Genomic DNA, 18,846 nt, shown 5'->3' on the forward strand with positions numbered 1-18,846 from the left:
CCAGCGCGGGGAGGCTCCTCTGCGCATGCGCGCAGGCCGCCCGGGTCTTCGGGTCAACGCGCGTGCGGCCTTGGAGTTCTTTTCCTTCCCTCCCCCTTTCTCGTCAGTGCGTCTCGCTTTTGCCACCATTTTGTGCTGCAACTGCGGCTTTTGGCCGTTGTTTTTATCGTGTCTTGCTCGTGCGTGCGAATCGAAACAACGGCCTCATGGCGGAGAGTCAGTCAGCGGCCGGGCAGGGAGAATCCGCGTCCCTAGGTGTGTCTGGAATCTCCATTTCGGAATTTGAACACCGGCGGCGGCTGAGCGAGCTGCGCGTGATAGACTTGCGGGCTGAACTCAAGCGCCGCAATTTGGACAGCGGTGGAAACAAGAGCGTCCTCATGGAGCGACTCAGGAAGGTGAGCAGGGAGACGCCCCAGGGCTGCCTGAGGGGGAGATGACGCTAACCCGCCAGGCGCTGCTGAGGAAAATGGCGCCAAACAGTCATAGAGTGGAGGGAATGGGGCTGCGGGGAGCAGGGGGCGTGCGGCGGGCTCATGGGGTGGTTCCGTGGAGCCTGCGAGGCCCAACGTGAGCGTTCCGTGCGTGGTGAGCGTGGCCCCGTACTTGGCCGTCCCGGGCTCGCTCCTGAGACCGCCCGTCTCGTATAGTAGCGGTGGGGTGTACGTGCGTGAGTCTGACGTTTCCGCCTACGCAGCGAGCCCCCCTCCTATTTCCTAGACTTACACAGCTCAGCGTGTCTGCCGTGGCACTCGGCCCAAGTGTTTCTAGCCGTATGCATCACTGGGTTTTCTGCCATGCGTTGAGGTCCTGAATTTACAGTTCTATACGCTGTCTACTGGGCTTTTTGCTGTGTACTGATTTTTTCCTGGCTTTCTAGCTGGTAGCCTGTACACTGTATCCTTACTAGAATGTTTGGTATGTTTGTAGCATGCGGCCTGTCTTCAATGAACTGATGCTTACTATCTTGTAGAGCCGAGGTTCTTATTCTGTTGCAACGCCCCGGGTATCTATGCACTATTTCAAATGCTGTAGGAATGATCTTTGTCTATAGGTTATGCTGCTCTCTGCTTACCAGAAACTTTACACCAATGTGTTAATGTTTCCTGTGTGCTCGTTGCTTTGATCTGGTGGTCTTTGCTTTGCATATCCAAGTTGCTGCTGTCCATTTCAAAGCACTAGATTCTTGTTTCGGGATTTTTCTGCCTCTGGTGTCCAGCTCTTAACAGAAATTCACAAATGAATTTTTATGTCTGTCTTGATATCTGTCTTTATCTTTTCCCCTTAATAGGCTATTGAGGAGGAAGGGGGGAATCCTGATGAAATTCCTGTGGTTTCAGAAAATATCATGAAGAAAACTCCAAAAAGAAGCAGCAAAGGTACAGGGCAGTTAGACAGGATCTCCACCCCATCCCCTTGGGTTTTCTAGCAACTTGTGAAATGGAACTTTGCTAATCTTTTTTTCTGAAATCTGCTCTTCGTTTTGGGAGAAAGTGTTTGGTTTAATTTTGGCACTGTTGCTGAATGTGTTGCAGTCCCAAAGTTAATAGCTAACAGTACTTGCCTTAGCCAGATTTGGGTAAAACTGGTTCTCTGGAAGAAATTAAGCGCACTAGAATCTCCTGTTCCGTGGGTCTGACCTTTAATGCCGTACGTTACTGCTACTCTTTCCCACATTTGTGCTCAGGTTTCTAGGTATGGTTAGTATGGTATTAAATTTACTGTTCGTTTATTCAGAAAACTTGATGTGATTTAATAAGGCAGGAATCGGTCCACTTGAAGGATCTGTCGGTTTGTTCTGAGAGTTCCGTGAAATTTGTAGCAGGAATTACTAAATGACACCGAAGCAGGGTCAGTGTTTTTAAAATAGGTAATTGTTTTTCTACGTGACTGTACCTTTACTTTTGAGAAATACAAGGGATTTTTTTGAGATAGATATGCAGAGTTTCTAGAAGATTGAAAATAACCTCTGTAGTGTCTTATGCTTATGCTTCGTGACTAGTAGCTGTCTCTTTTTTTTCTCCCCAGAAGACTAGTTTTTAATCAATATCTGAAATTTGATATGTTTTAAGGCTTTCTCTATGCATTATTTTTATAATGGTGAGAGTCTTACATAATCCATGTTTTTCAAAAATAATCTCTCTTTCTAGAATTAGTTAATTAGCATGGTTTGATCTTATTTTATAATCAATGTTGAAATGTACTTTTGTGTTAGAGCTGAGTAGAATAACTAGTTTAGATGATGGATTTAAATTAGTAATTTTAATTTACACACAATGTAAATTTGTGAGATGCAGCTCAAATGTTTTGCCAACTAATTTGTTTCACCCAGATTTTTGTCGTTATGTCCAATTTGGAGGGGTGATGTATTTGCTTGCAAAATAAGTGTGAACAGTGGGTAAAAGGAGAGAGATCTTTGGTAATCACATCCAGTTTCAAGTGTCAGAAAAACACCTAATGTCTGTTATAGCACTTCTGTTGTTGGGATGGAAATAAATGAGATGTTCCTCTTGGGTATAAAAACATCTTTCTGCTTTTTATTGTGATGTGTTGGTAGTTTTTGAGGAAAATAGAATTCATGAAAGATGAAACGACTACTTAGCTCTGAGTTTAAGGAGTTTTTATTTGGTGCTGAAACTGGCGTACGGTTTTCAGTAATGTCAGTTCCAATATGATGTGTCCAGCTGGCGAATGGAGCACTACAGTAATGCTTACATGTAGAGTGTTTTTCTTGTTCTTTGATGTTGGGTTTTTCGTTTGGTTGCTTTTTTTCTTTTTTCCTTCTAGTAAATGTTTGTAAAGAAATGATAGGTTGAGATAATAAATTACTGCAATCTTAGCTGGTGTAGCAGAGCCAGACGTTCTGGGGAGTGCACAGCAGTGCTGCTTGAACTCATGACAGACTTCGGACTGTAGCATGTTTGTCAGTTACTGAACTGGGATGGTACATGAACACTCAGTTGTGGAAAATAAGGAAGAAGCAGATAACTAAAATGAATGGCATACCAACTCTGATGAAAAAATAGAACTTGAAGGATACATATCGTTACCTTCTTTTCATTCTAACAATCGTAATGTTGTTAGGACGTAGACCAGATGAAGAGGGAGTAGAAGATAATGGCTTGGAAGAGGATTCGGGAGATGGACAGGTATGTGAGGCTATGTTTAAAGCAAAGTAGTGACAGCATTGCTTTCAAATTACAATGACTATTATATATACTTTTTTTCTTTTTACAGGAGGATATTGAAGCAAGTTTGGATAACTTGCAGGATATTGACATGATGGATATTAGTGTGTTAGATGAAGCTGAAATAGATAATGGCAATGCAGTAGATTGCGGAGAGGATTACAGTGCTGATCATATTCTTGACACACTGTCTGATAGTAAAGAGAATGCTGATGCAGAAGTGAAAGAACTTCCAGATCAGCCTACAGAATATGCTGTAGGTAACTTGGAGGCATCCCCACAATTTTCAGAAATTAAAGAAGAATCAAGAGAAATACCAGTAGTGATGGTATGGATCTCTTATGTGTGTGGAATCAGATTATTTTTTTCCTTTTTTTTTTAATTTTTTAAAATATAAATAAAGTAGCAAAACAGTAGCTAAAGAGTATTTGAAACAGTTTAGTGCTCTACCAGTTCTCATGGTCATTGCTTTTTCTTCTTTTACGTATTTGTGGAAATAGCATTCTTGATTTTAAAATGCTTAGATGTTGTTTGTACACATATGACTGTACAAATTAATAGTAATCTAGAAAGCGTTTGTTTTACTTGTGCGTTGGACTCTCTGCTTTGCCTTATGTTTACATTCCCATTTTCATATCTTTATTTAGGAGGACGTGTGAGGCATACAAATGCTGTAGCCTTATTTACTTCAGCTGAACAGCAACATTCTGGGAACTATATTCTAGATTTGTTTTCTATTAAGATTGGGTCTCACAGTTACTCAGTTGTTGAATGTATTTTTATGTTGGGTTTCTGTGTTCGTCTGGCTGTTGCACTGTGTATGTGACATTGTCCATCTGGGCTAGAAGATAATTTTTTTTCCACAAAGTCAAGTGTTTATCTCCTGAAATGTACAACAAAGCATTTGAAGAAAGCTACTTCTGCCCCGTCTAATAGAAAGTATAGCGCTCTGTTCTGTGTGCACATAGTGTCATCAGTCTGGACTACAAGATTCTAAAGTTGGGTGAGGTCTCCCCCCCCCCCCCCCCCCCCCAAGTCTGAAAGTTGCAGAAATAAGCTTAATGCCCTATCCCCCAGCATATACATGCCCTACACAAGTCAAATAGAAATCCCCAGAAAGTAGTTTTTTTCAGTGACTGAACTACCAGCGTCCAAGTTAGCTCCTGTGGTCATCTTTTACCAGTAAAGAAAACAGTTATCGAGTCCCATAGACTTTCTGGCTCTGTGTTGTTGCTGTAAACAAGAGAGAAAGAGTCAGAGAAAGTTTGCTGTTGGAATCCCTGTTCTTAAAAGATTTTTGTGAGCTGACCAACGTATTTAAGAGGTAATGAGAAAGCTTATTCAGTCAGTGGGAATTGGGAAGAGGTGGGGGGGTCATTGGTCAGTTTTTACCCATATTGGTTGTTTGGATGCTAGCTATATTTGCTTAATATCAGTTGTCAGTGAAAATAAAATCTTCGATTTCTTATTCAGGTTTTGTTCACAATACCATTCTTTCATAGATAACAAAATGTCTTCTGTTTACTTTTTAAAGGTAGAGGTTGAAGATGTTGGAAACAGTTTAGGTGATTCTTCATCTGATTTAACTGTAATAAAGGTAAATGGAAACCAATATTTCTTTACAAACAAAAAGACATAATATATGCCATATAAACTGTGTGCTGAAATAGTGAATGTACAGGTAGTACACAGTGGGTGCATTCTTACTCTGCAAAGAATAGGAACTAATATCTTTCAAATTTAATTATATGGACAAAAATACATCCCATCAGGTCTGATATATGTGATGTATCTATCATACTGAGTCTGGGTGGTAGATTGGATTCTATTTATTCGTTGTGTAACCCAACTCAGTGCCTTATATGACATTTAACCTCCATTAAAAGTGTACGTATCCCACATCAACATGAAAGCTGAGACTGATCTATTCCTGAAATAACGGCCTTGTTTGCAAATCACTCATGGTAGGTTAAGGACACTTGTAGCCTCAGGTGAAGCTGATGTCTCTGTTGATCCTGTTTTCAGAAAGCAAGCTTCATAAAGTAAGACTTGAGAAGGGGTGACACGAAGATCAGCTCTGCTCTGTGATGCTTGGATTTGTTTGATGCATTTATCCAGGGGAATGTGTACTGTGTATTCAACAGGTGTCTGAATTTGAGAAATACTGAAGTTTTTACACATTTCATAAAATTTGAAGACGTTAAAAAGTAACGTTAAACCTTCTTTTGAGAAATTTATTTGAAAGTCAACATTTTCAAAGCTGAAGTAGGCTAAATTAGACTAACTCTTTACCTAAATTCTCTTCTGTCTTGGGGGGGATGGGGTGGGTCTAGAGGTGTCATTTGGAGTAACATCTTGGCTTCTTACGAGATAGTGATATTTCTCCTTTTTTATCTTTTTCACTGCAGGAGCTTGAAGAGTTACCTTTGGAGCCAGGTACTGGTATTTTTTTTGGTTTTGTGTTTTTGTTGGTTTTTGTTTGTTTGTTTGGTTTTCTGGGTTTGTTTGTTTGCTTAAATTAAAAAAAAAAAAAAAGTCCTGGACATTGAAACAGTTTCATTCTTCATTCTTTTTGTGTCCCCGGTACTTTGTTGGTTTGTTTTTTTTTTTTTTTTTAATGCATTACTGTAGTGTACGTTATTATGGTGGACAATCCAGGTCATGCAGGGTCATAGAGATTGGAAAACCGGTCATATCACCAGATCTGTGAATAATAGCTTTTTGAAAACATGTATTTAATGTGATAAAATGGTTCTATAGAGCTGTTACCTACAGTGGAATTAAGGAATGAGCCTTAAAGATGTAAAGGTTCTGAAAACAGATCTTGTGATATCACAGTGCATTGTAGTTCTATGAATATGAATAGAGGAGCGTAGGTAATACAAAGCTTTGATACAGAACAGAAATTAAAGAGTGACTGGATTTCAGAAGAAGGAATACACTGACATCACAGGAATTTTCTACAGATCCTATTCGCTTTCTGGACTGCAAACACACTCATGCGCCATCAGAAGATGCCTGGTACTCATGTTGGACTGTCTGCTAAAAGAATTTCACAGAAACTTGGAAGTGGAACCCTCAGTGCCTTGATACGTTCAGTTAAGCGTCTCGGACTCTGGAAGCTAACTAGAGAAGAAACAGAGCTGAACGATTTCACGAAGAATATCAAGGACCAGCCAGAAGGTTTTTGTTAAATCAGTGGGGGCGTTTTTCTTCCGTGTTAACATTTAGGGCTGATTTGGTAGTTTGTCAGACAGCAGTTAGCGTAGTACTTTTAACACTGTGTACACTAGGGTTTTCCAATCTCTGTGTAGCTTAGAAGTTCTCTTGGTGTTAGTGTGGCAGCCATGCCAGTTCCACATTTGTGATTGCTGTATTTCCCTGGTGATTAAATCTTGTGCCATTCTATTCCTGTTAAATCCGTAGAAAATGAGAAAATACTCGACATTTTGGGGGAAACTTGTAAATCTGAACTACTTAACGAAGAAACTTCCGAAGCGGAGCGGCCACATGCACAGGAAGCAAGTAACGTGGTGCCAGGCAAGAGGCTAGCAGAAGAAGAGGACGCTCTTGCTGCCGCTCAGTTGGAGGAAGATGCTTTAGATTTGGACAGCAAATCGGCACAAGCTATGGCAAGGAAGGAAGCAAAGCGTTTAGTTGTAGCAAAAGGGGAGACAAGTGAACAGACAATAGAGGAAGAGAAACCGGACTCTGAATCTTTAGTAGTAGAGACCTTAAGCGATCAGAGTAGCAAACGCTCCCAAGGCCTGGAAGCCTCTAGTGGGGAAACAGCGGAAAAAGGCGCAGGTGCCGAAGCCAAAGATAGCACAGAAGATGCCAAGAAAGCAGAAGACAAAGCTAATTCTGAGGAATCCCCTGCTACTAAAGAGTCCTCAACCAGTGAGGGCGGTGATCAGAAAAAGAGGTTTGTTTTTTCTCCGTTATAGACCAGATGCTATCTTTTTTTCATTGGTCATTAAGTGATGCGAATAAGCTGTTTCCTTCAATTGGCCACCGAGACTGATGAAATTGTAGCCTATTCCTAAAGAGTCTGTTTTATTTCTCCTTGTGCAGATTTTTTTTTTTTTCTAAACAGAGAGGGTTTGATTTCTTTCCTTCCTCAACCTTCAAAGGTTGTTTTCTTAAATTACTTGTATTTCTGTCATCTGCAAAACAGAATTGTCCATTTAAGGATGCAAATCCTGTATCTCCTGTCACTCTTCTATAAATTTGCAAAGATAGTGTTTATTTCAGAACTAATTTACTGGTAGGTATCCAATTTTAGCGCACAATCTAGAATTAATGTTCTTTTGCATATGATCGCTTGAATAATGTGGTGTTTTGTCTTTAGCCCTGATGAGGAGGAGAGAGATACAAAGATAATCTCAAAGGATGAGAAAGGTATGTTGTTGGTTTTTTTTTTTTTATTTTTAAATGTACAAATGACTTGGAAAAAAAAATGTTACGAGGTCAAAGCTAACCTTGCCTTGTGAGTCAATAGTACTAAATAAACATTCAAAGGAGCAAACGGAGTAGTAGTTCTACTTGCTTTTTGACGTGCCCTTACTACACTGCGTATTTTGTGTCTTCCGAATTCCCATTCGCTGTAACAGTTATATTGGAGTCCCACCAGTTTCATGAGTGGTGATAGGTACCGGCAAGACCAGAATTTGTCTGAATAATGTGAACAGATGCCTAAATCTATAGGTTTATACTCTGTGTGGCAATTTTGTTGAGGACTGTTAATTCAGCGAACCCCAATGCAATTGTAACATAGGCCTTCAAAGCATGAATTTTAAATTTCAGTTCATGTAACTTCTGTAACCTTATTAACCAAGTTTGGTTTAGTTTTTTTAAAAAAGAAGTCTCTTGTGGATTGATATCTAATACTTTGTAATTCTCATAAAAGTGATTGAGGTGTAGGAAGAGAATGCGTAGATGAAAACTCAGACTATTCAAATGCACATCAGGTACGGAGTTCAGAAGTTTATTTTTGCAGGCTGCAATGTGTCTATGGATTTTAAGATGGATTAGAAGAGTTAGAAGTAAAATTGCATTTGAAGAGTTCTATGAAGAAATTAAGTGGGGTTTATAGGGCGATAACTTTTTCACTGTTACGTTCTTCTGCTACGTAGTCTTTTATGTTTGGCTTTTTTGTACTTTAGGCCGTACGGGTAGTGGTTCTGGCAGAAATTTGTGGGTTAGTGGGCTTTCGTCCTCTACTAGAGCTACAGACTTGAAGAATCTTTTCAGCAAGTATGGAAAGGTATGTAGTGGGTATGTAAATTAACAAGCTATTTTATCAATTTGAAAGGATGACATTAAATTTAGTTCTTATTTTTCCTGATGAATAACTGGGTGGGCTAAGCACCTAATGTGCATGTGTTCTTTTGAAACTCTGTATTTGGAAGTAGCATACTTTGTAAAGAAGATTATCTGAACTGCAGCGGGAGGGGTGGGCAGAAATCCAGGTTTCAGAGAATCTCTGTGCAGATACCTGTAAAAAATGAGGCGATTCTTGACAGAAGAGACTGGTGGGTCATCATCTACTGCACTATAGTGTACTTAGGCCTCTTGGATGTCCAGTGATAGTAAATGCTGTTTTAAACTGTTCCATTTCAAGGGATATTCCTTTGAGAAATCTAGTCTTTGTGGGGAGGCTTCCATTTGTTCTTCAGTGCCAGTTAGGATATGAGAACAGAAGTTGTGGAAGGGGACTCTTCCCGTGACCGTCTCCCTTTCCTCCTAATACATTTCTGAATGCAATATTAAATGTTTGTGTCACTAAGCGCGTGCCTCTGCGCTGTCATCCAGAGGTTGTCATCTGTGGATAGAAACTAGCAGAGGTGTCCTGTAAGAAAAGACAAAGTGGTGGTAGGTTGTTTTTGTGGTTTGTTTTTTCTTTCTTTCTTTTGTTTATTATTGCACCCCCACTCTCCCCTGCATATATATGTCTTCCTTAAGTTATTGAGCTGCTCAGCAACTTGAAGATCAGGTTTCTGAGCTGTTTATTATGGTGATCTCTTCTTCAGCACAGCTGTATCAACAGTCTGTTCCGCAATCAGCTTTATCTGTTTCATAGAATTTTGTGTGTGTTTTACAATTTTTTCAGAACACATGTGGAATAATTTTAAATTTGAACCTTTTCAGCTGTATTTGTGTTGCTGTTTACTTGGGTGTAAATGCTGTTCACGTCGTATTCTGTGAAGTAGTCTTTTATGAGGACCTAGAACACAGGTGGCCCAACAGTATACAGGTCAAGTTAAAACGATAGCCTTTCGTGCCTGGCAAATGAGCCTAGCAATGTTGTCTTCTGAGAGTGCTGGTGGAATGTTGTGTGCTGAACATTTTTTCTCCCTGTTAACAGTGAATAGGTGCTATCCTGTGGCACTGGTAGACAGCAGCTCAAATGGTGATTATGTTAGAATTTATTCAGTGACTGGTCTGCAAACTGGAATAATTTTTTTCCCCGAAGGTGGTTGGTGCAAAAGTAGTGACAAATGCTCGCAGTCCTGGTGCTCGCTGTTACGGCTTTGTTACAATGGCAACATCTGAAGAAGCCACTAAGTGTATTAATCATCTCCACAGAACAGAGCTGCATGGGAAAATGATTTCTGTGGAAAAGGCAAGTGGTAGCTATTCCATGACAGTCTAATGAAAATAAAACTGTGCAAGTTTAATATCTGTCTCTTATTCTGAAAATATCTCTGGCTAAAATTCTAGGCAAAAAATGAACCATCTGGGAAAAAACCTTCAGACAAAAAGGAAGGTGAAACAAGGAAGGAGAAAGACAAGCACCATTCTACAGAGTCCAAGTCTGAGAAGTAAAGTGTTTTTTTTTGTATTTTTCTATGTTTAAAGGCCGGTCATTTGAAATGCAGCTATGTGACCAAAGTGAACAGTAACTGTAATAAATTTGGATTTGCTGCTTCATACTGCATCTGAAATAGGCGGAACACTTGAAAAGTTGAAATTTGTGTTCTACAGCAGTAAGCGCATCTTAATTGGCCCTCTGTTCAGAAATGAGAAGCTCTTCAGGGTTTAGTATCAATAATTGTCAGTTATGTCAGGAGATACCAAATTGGTTCATTTCTAGATAAACCATTATTTTTATCAGAATTGTTCATCCTCTGATCTGACTCTGGCTTTGTCTGCTCTTTTAAGTGACAGGTATTTCCAGGGTTTAGTCTGTGTTTTTGATAGACTGTTTGAATGCTTAGCGAGTGATACTTCAATATTTGTTTCTGAAATGGTCTGTTGCTTTTGAAAGAGGCATTCTACTTTACCGCTTTTTGTTCTCATAAAATTGTAGAAGATTTGGCAAAGGAGATGCTTTGGCAGGCTGACATGTTTGCATCGGGTGTGTAAAATATTTGTTTACAAAAGCTCTTGTGGTGGAGCCTGACCTCTGCCTGGATGGGTGCTCTTCCCCCTGTGCTAAGCATGAACTTTACTTGTTGGCAGAACAGAAGACTTTACTTCTAGCACTCGAAGTCTCCAAATATTCAGAAGGATTATCTGTTGGTTCTCACTTTTGGTCAGCTTTAGCTTAGTATTGGTTGCTATTCTTAATTGTGCGTACAAGTATGCATTGGCTTCAGCACAGCAGCATGAAGGTATTGGGAGTGGGTTTTTTGAGAACATTTTTTGGAGGGTCTTTGTGTTGAGTTGTTTCTGGGGTTTGGGTTTTGTTTTGAGGTTTTTTTTTTGGTGTTTTTTTTTTTTTTTTTTTTTTACACATAGTTGGCTTGATCAGAGTGATTGACTAGCACTTCTTGTTAGGTTTTGTATTAAAGAAAATTTTACCTGTAGGTCTGTTGGTATTAAGAAGGAGGAGAAGACCGACAAAAAAGATGATGCTAAGAAATCAGAAAAAGATGGAAAAGATGAAAAAGAAGGCAAAGAGAAAGATGAACAAAAGACCGGATCCTCTGATAGATCTAGGGCAAGCAAATCAGGTAATTGTAGTTGCCTTTCAGAAATGTTTTCAAGGATCCTTGTTTTAAAAAACGATTTTAAAAAAAATTGGTACAAAGAATATAAGCGGCTGTGACAAAGCTGCTTCTTGGCACCCAGAACAATTTCCTTTATCAGCTAAGTAGGAAGTGGAAGAACAAGTGTGAACATTTTGAGTCGTGACCAATTAGAAGACTTCAGCTTCTGCAAACCTCAGTGTTCTTGCTAGAAGTGATTCGTAATTCAGTAAAAAGGACCATAAAGCATACTTAGTAATACTGAGTTTTTTTCTGGTGAACAAAAAACAACACCACAAAATATCTTGAAAACCTTTTTTTTCTGTCTTGGAACACTAGTATCTTAGCAACAAATTTTTTCATAGTTACTGGGCTTTAAACACTCAAAATGGTAAACTGTGAATTTAATGGAACTATCACTGGGTTTAGACCTGACACGGTGTGTGGTTCTATATGCTTTTTTTTTTTTTTAAACTGTGGCAAAGGGATGTGTTTTGCAGACAGAAGAAGGAAATTTGCTTTCTTTTAACTGTCTTCCCTGCTGGAAAACTACTATAATTTTTTAATGGCTTTACTGCCCCCATCCCTAGCTTGGCCAGTTACTGGTAAGCTATATAAATCATAAATGTATTCTTCCATAAGTTATTTAAAACCTGAATAAAATAACTTTTTACTGCTTAGTATCTCGATGGTTTTACATCTCACAAGAATTTTTGAATGTCTTGCATAGTACTTATTCTTGGATGTATTTTGTCCTCTAGCGAGTCGAGGAACTGAAAGGACAGTGGTAATGGATAAATCTAAAGGAGAACCAGTTATAAGTGTGAAAACTTCTACATCAAAAGAGAGGGTAAGTACAACTTTCAGAGAAGCCTTTGTGTAAATATAGGTGTCAAACAGCTTTATATGCATATACTTGAAGGCTTTTTTCACCTTACATATTGGGAACAGTTACCCTGTTATCACTTTGTGAATGCATTAGGATGTTAATGATGCTGCAAAGGTAAGTGGTTATGCTTCACCTTCTTTACAGTTTTTGTTGCTGCTCTCTAGTTGAAGAAGTAGAGTTGCAATATGAAAATGGTGTTAAGATTATCTGTTTCCCTGAGCATGGAGTGTGGTGACGGGTGGCCTTCAAAGCAGTGTGTTGTTTGCCATCGGTGCAAGTCAGATCGTGTACCCCTTGTATTTATATATATTATTCTTTAGAAGTTCTAGCCAAATTCAGAGTACTTTTCCCTGACCTACTTTTCCACGGAATTCCAGTATTATTTACCTCTGGGAGGGTACAATAGTCTGTTTTGTTCAGGTTGGTATAAGGTAGGCCTTTTGCCTGGGAATTTTAGCTAAAAATGCACTGTGTTCAGCTAATGTAGTGTTTTGATTTAATTCAGAGTACAAAAAGCCAGGATCGCAAATCCGAGAGCAAAGAAAAGCAAGATATTTTATCGTTTGATAAGATCAAAGAACAGCGAGAACGTGAACGTCAGAGACAGAGGGAGCGAGAAATCAGGGAAACAGAAAGACGCCGGTGAGTTTCCCAGTTCCACTCTAAACTTCGAGTGGGATTTGGTTTTACTTCTCTTATCTGTGTTTTCAACAGGCTGCAAAGTGGTGTCCTGCTGACCCTCCAATGCTAGTATCAAATTGATACTAATCTGTTAATAGAACAGGGCATAATGCCAAATTATGAAGCTTTTTACTACTGAAATCGATCCTTTCTAAGCCTGTGCTTTTTGGGAGACTCTTGTTGAATAATAAATGTAGGTGCGTTTAGGTCTTGCATTCCATTCGATCAGATTTGAATTTCCATACTTAATTTTTCCCTGAAAGTTCGTAAATACTTCTTGTCAGACTTCAGTCTTAGGACGTGCTGTGCTCGATGAAAGCTTTTTCAGAGCTGTCTTAGAGTAGATCCCGTGTTACTTCCGCCCCCCGCCCCCCCCCCCCCCCCCCCCCCCCCAACTAAGCAGCTGCAATTTAGTTGAGATCATTCACATGTAAGAAGGTAGTGGGAAGAACATAGAAACTTAAAAAAATAAAGAAAAAGCAAACAAGAAACCCCACCTGAAACAAAGAAGCAATAAAGCTTAGACTTCAGATTCTCAAGTGAAAATGAAATACCTCTTTTTCAATTAGAGAGAGAGAGAGGCGAGAACGAGAACAACGTCTTCAAGCTATTCATGAGCGGGATGAAAGACAGAGGCTCCAGAGAGAGCGAGAACGACTTGAATTTCAAAGGCAGCGTCTTGACAGAGAGCGCTTGGAGAGGGAGAGATTGGAGAGAGAGAGAATGCACATAGAGCAGGAAAGGAGACGAGAACAGGAGCGAATCCAGCGAGAGAGGGAAGAGCTGCGACGTCAGCAGGAGCAGCTACGCTACGAACAAGAACGGCGATCTGCCATGAGAAGGCCTTATGATCCTGATGGCAGGTAACAATAACCACGATGAGATTCCGAACGCTTCAGCCACATCGTTACAGATAGAGCATTCTAAAGCCTATGTTAATTGTGAGTACTCTTGCTAAAGCAGTCATGGGAGCTCACAACTGAAAGACTATTTACATGTTGCTTTTAACACTTCAGTATCAATCTTGAGAAGGAGCAAATGTCAGTTGTATACCTGTAAGGATAATTTTATTACAGCAGGTTTAAAATTCTTATTTCCCAAAGAGGAGTGACCGAGAATAGAAACTCTGCATATTGACTCTAAAGCTGGATTGCTAGCAGGAACAGATACTCATTCTCTTCTCACATCAGCACATGCTGAGACTTAAACTTTTTGTGTAGTGTCCATACACTTAGGTTCTTCTGGAACAGAAATGTGATGCCTGCTTAAAACACTAGGGGTTTTAATTATAAATCAAAAATAATTCTTTGGATAGTTGGATTAAATAAGGTTTGATACCAAGAGAGCAGGAAAGGAAGATTGTTTTGAGATAACTACTATTTGTGACCTGTTTTGCAGGCGAGATGACCCGTACTGGCCAGAGGCAAAGCGAATGGCAATGGATGATAGGTATCATTCTGAATTTAGTCGTCAAGACCGCTTCCATGACTTTGACCACAGGGATCGTGGCCGATACCAAGATCATTGTTTGGACAGGTCAGCAAGGCGGTATCTTTTCTTCCTATACCTTTATGGAAATTAGGTGTCTCTGTGGCTTACTAATGCTTTGAAGATTACCTAAAGAGAAGAGCAAAACAAATCGCTTTTGTGCGTGTCTTGTATCTAATTTTATATGTGCTTGCAGTCCTCTGTTTCCATCGTTTATGGATGTACGGGAAAGAGGCTGTATAAAGAGTGAAGTCATAATGTAGTCTGCCGTGATGCCAAGGGAGATCCTACAGCTTCTTTTGAGATGCACGGAAATCTGGTTCACGAATCCCTGTTCATTACCCTAAGTTCTGGCCGTTTCCTTTTACTTTAAAACTCTCTGTACTTTCATCTTTGCAGCCCAGCTAATGCAGATTTTTAGTTCCACAGAATGCAAAAATACTTTCTCCATAGTGCTGTTGAGACTGCTGTCTTGCCCTCAAAGGATCTTTGGCAAAAACCATACTGCTCTGCTTTTGCTTTAACTCATTTCTGATACTGGTAGGTTCACTCATTATTCTCCCTTGCTACCACGGAGTACCTGACCATGCCTCAGTAATGCCTTGCTTACCCATATTACAGTAATAGATGTGACTTTGATCTCCTTCTATGGTGTGAAACAAGAACTCATTTGAGTATCTTAGCACTGAACCAACATTGGCGTTCATATTTACAGCCTAACGAAGATAAATTTTTGTGCACTATTTCATACAGACATCAGAATTATGATTACTGTGCTGATTCAACTGAAGCTTCTCTTTTTTCCTTCCAGAAGAGATGGTTCAAGAGGAATACCAGATCGAGATGGGCAGGTGGGTTATACCTGAATAACCGCTTCAGTTAAAAAGCCGAGCAAACTGACCCCAAAGCAGAAAGAACACAGTGCGCATGTACCTAGCTCTGAAATGCAACCATTGCTGGGTTTAAACTGAGCAGATGTTCAAGCAGCAACTGATTTTTGCATGTTAATGTGTGGAACTTATTAAGTTACCGCTCACTAAGGTGGTAGATTGGGGCGTGCGGAAACACAAGCGATGGGAGCTGCAGTACGGCATTTTTTCAGGCTGATACGTGGCAATAAAAGTTTTCTGGTTAACCATCTTAGATGTCTGTATTGCGTTAAGAAGTAGTTACTGTAGTGTCTTATCCTTAGCTGGTGAGGGATCCCTTCTCTGATGTTTGTCTAAATGGTGTCATAATGAAACAAGGCAGATGACTGTAAAAGGACAGGTGTGAAAACCAGTACCAGAATGGTATACAAAAACCTTTGATTTTTGAAGAGAGGTAGGAAATAGACAGATACTCTATGTAAAAATTAAAAATTTGTAGCCAGAATGTAAGCCTTAAAAACACTCTACCAAACGAAAAAGGCCTTCTCCCACCAACAGGTGGAGTGGAATCTCTGCTGCGAAACAAAATAAATGCCTAGAGTGAACTGTGCAGAGTTAGCAACAATGGAACCAGTAAACAACAAGAGCCACTTTTATTTTCTGACAGCTTACAGAAATGCAGCTTCTGAGGAGATGAATGAAAACCTGTATTGATTCTTAGCATAACTCTGTACCCTTTGCCTTCCAGCATTACCCAGATGAACGCCACGGAGGGCCTGATCGTCACTCCCGGGATAGTTGGGGTGGCTATGGGTCTGACAGAAGAATGAGTGAAGGGAGAGGGATACCTCCACAAACCCGGTTAGTGCATATGAAATAAGGGAAGTGAGTTGTTGGTTCTTAAAATTTTAGTGCTGGGTGAACCCTTGAAGGGTGACAGCGGAAGCAGTTTGACAAGTGTGAATCCTCTCTCCAGATACTTTCTTCGAGCATCTGGAGAAGCAAGGAAGTCACACATGTAGCTCCCCCGTGCATCAAGAGAATGGAGCGTTGTAGTGAGTAGAGAAGTACTGCTCAGTTAGCTCAGCTCATAACTGTGTTTCTCTTGTAAATAACTTTCTTTCCTACAGATGAGATTCAGTCCTGTACCGGATGCTCCAGTAATGCCTCACTTGTGGCTAGGGTCAGGTTTTAAGGAAATGGAATCAGAATCTCCGATGGAGAGAGATAGGGTGGAGAACTGAGACTCATCTGAAATTCTAGCAGTTTCTCTTTAAATCAGCTAGTTGAGCTAGGCATATTCCAGATGCATAAAGTTCAGTTCTGCATAAATACACTAGACAGAGGAATGGTGGTCAGTGAATTGTTCTATGTGTAAGTATTTTGGTTCATTGCGATACTACTTACTTCTCTGTACATCGGAAAAAGACGAGCTTTGTTGTGCGAAGGACGCAGCTTGTTCAGCAAGTTTCTTGTCATTTCTCTTTGACCAGTTTTTATTGCAATGATTGGGTGGCTATAGATACAGCTTGATTAACAATTTGATACACTTTTGTATGGGGTACGGTGTTTGGCTTTACCCTATGCTGCTAAATGGATAAGGGACACAGCTAGAAGATGTTCTTTTATTTTTTTAAGAGATGGACGTGACTGGGGAGATCATGGTCGAAAGTTAGAGGGGCATCAAGATCGTTCATGGCAGGGAAATGTGGATGGAGGAATGATGGGACGGGATCATGAGAGATGGCAAGGTACACTTGCTGCTTACCAGTGTGATTGTGGTTTTTTTCTATGAATTACTGCTGCTGAACTTCTAGCAGTAGTTAAAATTCCTACGGAGCTTTAACGGCCTTACTGAGAAAGCGAATAAAATTCTGGGAACAAGATGGCTTTTCTATTAGGAGAATGCAAAAGTCTGTCTTTTTTTTTTTCTTTTTTTTTAAATTAGGTGGTGATAGAAGTATGCCTGGTCAGTCAGGACCAGGCCATGTGATGAATCGAGGAGGGATGTCGGGGTAAGAAGCTTTGTCAGAGTGCTTAAAATGTTTTTATAATAGTTGACTGATCTGCATAAAAGGAGAAATGCCTGTGTCAATTGTGAAAAATAATATTTCAGCTTCTACCTAACTACAGATTGGCAAGTAGAAAAAACCCTACGCAAACGTCTTTTCTCAGAGTCACAGTAGTATTAACTTTACTGGGCACTTTTCAATTTGTCTGGTCTCGTTTTAGGCGTGGAGGCTTCACACAAGTTGGAAACCAGAGCCAGATGATGCAGAGTAGTGGAGTACAAGGAGTGTTTGTGGGCCAGGAGCGAACAAACAGACCGACTGAACCCCGTTTTACACACCACTACTGAAAGCACTATATATATATATACATATATATATTTTTTTTTTAATGCCAGATGATAATGGTTGTGAATTTTATTAACCAGGGTCACCTTGAAATTGTGATTACAAAAAGCAAGAATGCTGCCGTATTGTAGCCAAAACGTCAACTTGTCGGTTTGCTTTCTCTTTTTTGTAATAAACGTGTTCTTGGTCAAACATCACTTAAAGTTTCTGTTGGTGAAACATTCCATTTTTCAAAAATAATAAAATCAGTTTGCGGCTACTAATTTATTGTTTCTGGAGTCTTTGGCAGTACGCCTCTCATGAGGGGCTTAAAAGGCAGTAAAGGAAAGAGACAATCCACTTTCAGCATGGAGATTCCAAGGGATGCCGTGAATCTGTGACGGTGTGGATGTGTATGTTCCTGTCTGCATTTGAGAGAGAGAAGGGTTCAGCTTGTTTTCTCACTTACTTCTCTACTGATTGTTAAGACCACAACTGAGTACAAGTAAAAAGCACTGTCAAAGAGATCCTGGATCCCTCAGCTTCTGGTATGACATCTGTACTCTAGTGGGATCCCCTCCCAGGTTTCTCACGATGTCTTTAAGCTGTCTTTTGTCACTGTGGCTGGTCCGGGACCCCGCTGCTCCCTGTCCCGATGTATCCTGAGGCCATCGGGTTTCCCCTTGGGACACTTGCTCTCTAGCGCGCTTTGGACCCATCTTGTTCCATGAGAACTTCTCCTACAGCCATCTTTGTGCCCAAAGAACGCTTTTCCTCTATGCCATCTAGCATACCTCTGTTCAGGCCCAGTCCCTGCCGATACCTGTCAAAACGCCATGCAGCCGGTGGGGCGCTGCCGCCCGGCGACCAACAGACGGTACTGCAGCACAGGCACGTGCCTGCGCTGCAGCCTCACCCACCCCGTGCCCCCTGCTGCCACCTTTGGAACGGAAGCGGTACTGCAGGTGAGACGCCACGCATGCGCACTGGGACGCGCGCCCTGGCTGCTGGTGCTGCCCGGCCAGCAGATCGCGTCCCACCGCTCTCAGTGCTGCCGCACGCCAACCAAATGGCGGTACTGCAGGTGGGGCACCGAGCATGAGCGATCGCTCGACGCCTCGCTCGCTGCTGCAGCCGGGTGTCTCCTGCCTGTTGGCTGCCTGAGGGTGGTGGGACGGGAAGCTTCAGACTGCCTGCTGCGGCAGGCTCCTGGTCCGCTGGAGGCGAGCCGGGTCCGGGCAGCCCCAGGGACTTACCTGGGAGCTGACAGAAGAGGAGAGGGGAAGGAGGCGGGCACCCCTGCCAGGTGCAGATGCCAGGCATCTCCCCAGCTCGCCAGCGCTCCCTCTGAGACTCCCCCAGGCCCGCTGTCCCCATGCAGCTGCCTCCAGCACCTCCCCTGGAGCCTGTCCCGGGGCCCTA

The 18,846-nt window shown here is 41.1% G+C and overlaps 1 protein-coding gene across 3 annotated transcripts; it reads left to right on the forward strand.

The window, feature by feature from the left end:
* The first annotated feature begins 86 nt into the window (after positions 1-86).
* On the forward strand, positions 87-17,708 carry LOC104335040 (scaffold attachment factor B1-like). Of its 3 annotated transcripts, XM_009940724.2 has the most exons (21): positions 164-398; positions 1,292-1,379; positions 3,085-3,149; positions 3,238-3,516; positions 4,723-4,785; positions 5,597-5,624; positions 6,615-7,113; positions 7,540-7,589; positions 8,354-8,454; positions 9,664-9,813; positions 9,912-10,012; positions 11,001-11,146; positions 11,923-12,011; positions 12,556-12,692; positions 13,301-13,594; positions 14,130-14,267; positions 15,031-15,070; positions 15,837-15,949; positions 16,727-16,839; positions 17,037-17,103; positions 17,321-17,708. In XM_009940724.2, the coding sequence occupies exons 1-21, from the start codon at positions 207-209 to the stop codon at positions 17,445-17,447; spliced, it is 2,880 nt and encodes a 959-aa protein (XP_009939026.2). In that variant the 5' UTR covers positions 164-206; the 3' UTR covers positions 17,448-17,708. The 3 variants fall into 3 exon arrangements, 2 of the variants coding, with proteins under 2 accessions (XP_075300084.1, XP_009939026.2); XR_012766277.1 differs by lacking the exon at positions 16,727-16,839 and having other exon boundaries at positions 87-398; positions 17,321-17,342; XM_075443969.1 differs by lacking the exon at positions 3,238-3,516 and having other exon boundaries at positions 87-398.
* Positions 17,709-18,846: the final 1,138 nt, after the last annotated feature.

Source organism: Opisthocomus hoazin, chromosome 27, assembly GCF_030867145.1.
Source record: "Opisthocomus hoazin isolate bOpiHoa1 chromosome 27, bOpiHoa1.hap1, whole genome shotgun sequence".
Taxonomy (NCBI): domain Eukaryota; kingdom Metazoa; phylum Chordata; class Aves; order Opisthocomiformes; family Opisthocomidae; genus Opisthocomus; species Opisthocomus hoazin.